Consider the following 3,850-nt stretch of genomic DNA (forward strand, 5'->3'; position numbering starts at 1 on the left):
ACTCGTGACTATTGACAATTTCAATTATTCAAATTAGTCTGTATTGCCTTGTTGCTAGTTTCGATAAGATATTCGAATGCAAAATGAGCCTGACCCTTTCTCTAAACTGCTTGTTTTAGAGACAAAACCACAAACTTTTAAAAGTGCAAAACTAGTTCTCTGTATACAGAAAAAAAATGATATAAGTGCATTGAAAATCAAATGATGCATCATTACATGATATATCTATAAACACATTTATTGAGGAGACATTGTTTGGGAACAGATTTTCCAAGTTTCCTAAATTAATCAAGATCTTTAAAGATATGATTAACAACAGGTTAAAACGTCCAATGCAGTCAAGAATCGAGGGACAACAGAGGAATTGATTTATTCCTCTTTACTCGAGTGCATCATTATTTGAGTCATGCCATTTTTTTAAATGAACAAAATATGAAATGACAATCTCTAATTTGAAAAATAACTGCTCGACAGAGGGGGTGAATGAAGATGAAGTGTAGTGTAGTGGTTTCAGAGATGGACATTTGTCATTAATCATTGCATCATTGCAAGGAACAAAATACAACAATATAACAATATAACAGTATAACAGTATAACAGTATAACAATATATATATATATATATATATATATATATATATATATATATATATATATTGTCCTTGCAATGATCAATGACAAATGTCCATCTCCGACACCGAGGTCAAATGGCAATTGCATAAGGGCCACCGGCACAGTAAAGTGGACAGTTATATATATGAGATAATATTGAAAAGGTAACTTTGCATGTACATATGTCTGACCTGATTCATAATGAGATATTTGTCGAAAAAAAATTGTGCTGAACTGGACAATATCCATAATTTTAGTTTTGAATGCAAAACAATTGTACTTTTTCAAAGTAAACTGGTATAACATTTTAGTAAGACTCAAAGAAAAGAAAAAATACCCAAAAATATCGTGATGCGAACAATTCGTTAGCTGCATATATGTTTCAATCAAAGACATCGCCTGAGAAACGTTGTTTGTGTAAAACTGCAGCCGTTTAATTTCTCATTGATGCCCAAAAACTGAAGATTAATACATGCGGGAGCATATAGAAATATACAGGCGATGCCAAAGCAAGCAACTTTTATGGATGCCAAACTTTTATAAATCATATAAAAATTCCATCAACCGTTAAGATATATACATACTGTTAAGGTGCTCTTTTTCGGTAACATAATCAACGCTGGCGTTTTGGTATGTTTTACAAGTGCTTCAAGTCAATGTCACTGGGCATGTTCCGGTGCATCGCCCCCCTCCCCACCCCAGATAAGGCAAAACTCAGTTTGTCCCAAAACTGGGGTTCTCCCCACTTCAAACACTCATTTGTGCCCAAGAAGAACTGCAGATCTTTATCAACATTATCTAGTTTAGGACCATCCAGTGTGATTACAACGATCCTTCTTTGCTTGTCTTTCAGCATTTGTTGATGAGAAGCTTTAAACGCCAGCGCGCACCATTCACAGTCCACAAAACTCTGCGAGAGGATGAGGACGGTCCTTCTGCTGGCCTCCACCGACTCTATGATGGTGCTTGCTATGCACGCTCCTACCGGAAAATCACGGTACTCCAGGCACAGCTTGAAACCTCGCTTCTCCAATCCTGGAGCGAGTTCTCGTACGACTAGGCCTTGGTCTTCGCTGCTGTTGTATATGAACACATCGTACGGTTTGTCCTCTACTCGGCCAGATCTACAACATTGATATCTCGTGATGAACCAAACCTGTAAGTTTGTACGGTACCGGTACAGCACTAACAGCAACACAGTTAGTATCAACAGTATTATGGAGAGAACTATGGCAAGGATGTACATGTTGTTGTTGATGGCGCAATTTTCCGATGTGGCAATGGCCTGGCAGGTCATGTTGATTTCGTGTGTTTCGTTGAGGCAAGTAAACAGTATGGTAACGCTAAAAGATTGAACTTCTGTGCCTACGCAAATGCCTAGCTGGTCACAATTACATTCTGCAGACAGAAGGGAATTTCCCCGTAAATCTATGATCTTTAAATTCTGAAGTCCGTGAAAAGCGTTCCTGGGCAAGTTAATGATGTTGTTGTCTTGTAGGTAGATCTCTTCAACATTCACCAGGGGCGCAAAGCTCAATGAATCTATATCAGAAAGACCACCGTTGTTCAGGAACAATTTCTGAAGGCTGCTCAAACCCGTAAAAGTTTTCCTACCAATGGCAGAGATGTTGTTTAAACCCAGACGGAGTTCTGTTAGATTCCCGTTGTGCATAAACAAGTTGTCTGGTAGATCTGTTAGGGAATTCTCAGCCAGATCAAGGAATCGTAGCTTTGACAGCTTACTGAAAACATCCACTGTGATCGTGGATATGAGATTGTTTCTGAGATTGAGATCCTCCAAGTTGACCAACTGTGCAAATGCGCTGCCGTTGAGATACGAGATATGATTGTTGCTCAGGTCTACTTCCTGAAGACTGCTGGGGTTGTTGAAAGGAGGAATAGAACTGAGACTGCGGTTGGACAGGTCAAGGTTTGACACAGTGGCTGCTTGGCTTGACACAACTGTACCCAGTGTCCCGGTTACCGTCGTTTGTGCTTGAGATGGAGTAACGTTTGATAGTAATATCAGTAATGTCACAGACAGCACGTGAACAGGATTAAACTTTGTAACAAACATGGTGCCTACTACTTGCTCTGTTCTCCGTTGAGTAAAAACAGTTATTTCTGTTCTTGTGTTCCCTGATGATTAAGTAGTTAAACTCAGTCTTTTGAAGCCATGTGAATCTTCCTCAGGATTGAACAAAACCTGGATGGACGACATGCAAGATTTCTATTAGAATATGTAGATATCATCTGTATTGTGCGTTCAGATGTTCAGATTATAACGTTAGGTATACAATTTTTTATGTTTACACTCACGTGGCTATGACGTAAGTATTGTCCGCCATGTTGGATGGTCAAACCTCGACGTTGCCATGTATATACATGTTTATTTGAATATGTATGAAGATACTTAATAGTGACATCAGTACACACTACACATGTTCACCCATCCAGGTTCATCCAGCCAGCGTCGCGGAGGTGACGTCATATCCGCCATGAAGAAAATTTCCTAGGGTCCACCGCTAATGGTTATTCTAATAAAGTTTCAAAGTTTCAAAGTTTCAAAGTTTGTTGAAGCCTCTTTGGATAGAAGAAGTTAACTTGTATATACATGATAGTTGAACTACATGTATTGCTAACATCTATCATCTCAATATACTAATGCTAAAACTATAGTAGGCACTAGAACGGTAGTCTGGCTAAAATCGCGCCCCTAGCGGCCGGCGCCACAATCTCGGGGAGGGGGTAATTAACCCCAGCTAGCGAGAGATTTTGTAAACACAGGCTATTTACAAAGGTAACATTTTCGAAAATGTAGGCTGTTTCTCTCCGATTAATTTGCCTTTTGTCAAGCTACTCGTACACAAAACAATACCTTAAGGCTCGGTCTGAGGCGTCGCCAAAAAGACTCTTTATTAGCTGCGACACTTAAGACATGCCCGATAAGATACTCAAAAAGTAAACATAATTCGCACTCGAAGGCTAGAGAATACTCGTATAGATTTTGCCTAAGGTGTAACATTACTAGTCAACCATATTGTTCTAAATATATATGACTGGTTTATTTCAAAGTTCAACAAACTGACAAAATTCAATAAAGTAAGCAAATGAAGAATCCAAACTGTCTATAAAGAGACAGCATACACAGTTTGATCATCCATAGCAAGTTTCACGCTACAGATGCAGTAGCACTTGCCGTAGAAAGCATGGTAAAAAGTTTAGTTACATGTATTGG

General features: G+C 38.9%; 1 protein-coding gene across 1 annotated transcript in view; it reads right to left on the reverse strand.

Annotated features, from left to right (window-relative positions):
- Window positions 1–693: 693 nt before the first annotated feature.
- The window catches only part of LOC118423396 (toll-like receptor Tollo), a 3,846-nt gene continuing 689 nt past the window's right edge, over window positions 694–3,850 (reverse strand). Inside the window, exon 2 of the mRNA XM_035831530.1 lies at window positions 694–2,818. Coding sequence (XP_035687423.1) covers window positions 1,250–2,689 — 1,440 coding nt within the window. The 5' untranslated portion in view covers window positions 2,690–2,818 and the 3' untranslated portion in view covers window positions 694–1,249. The remainder of the gene's footprint in view (window positions 2,819–3,850) is intronic.

Source organism: Branchiostoma floridae, chromosome 9 (assembly GCF_000003815.2).
Source record: "Branchiostoma floridae strain S238N-H82 chromosome 9, Bfl_VNyyK, whole genome shotgun sequence".
NCBI lineage: Eukaryota > Metazoa > Chordata > Leptocardii > Amphioxiformes > Branchiostomatidae > Branchiostoma > Branchiostoma floridae.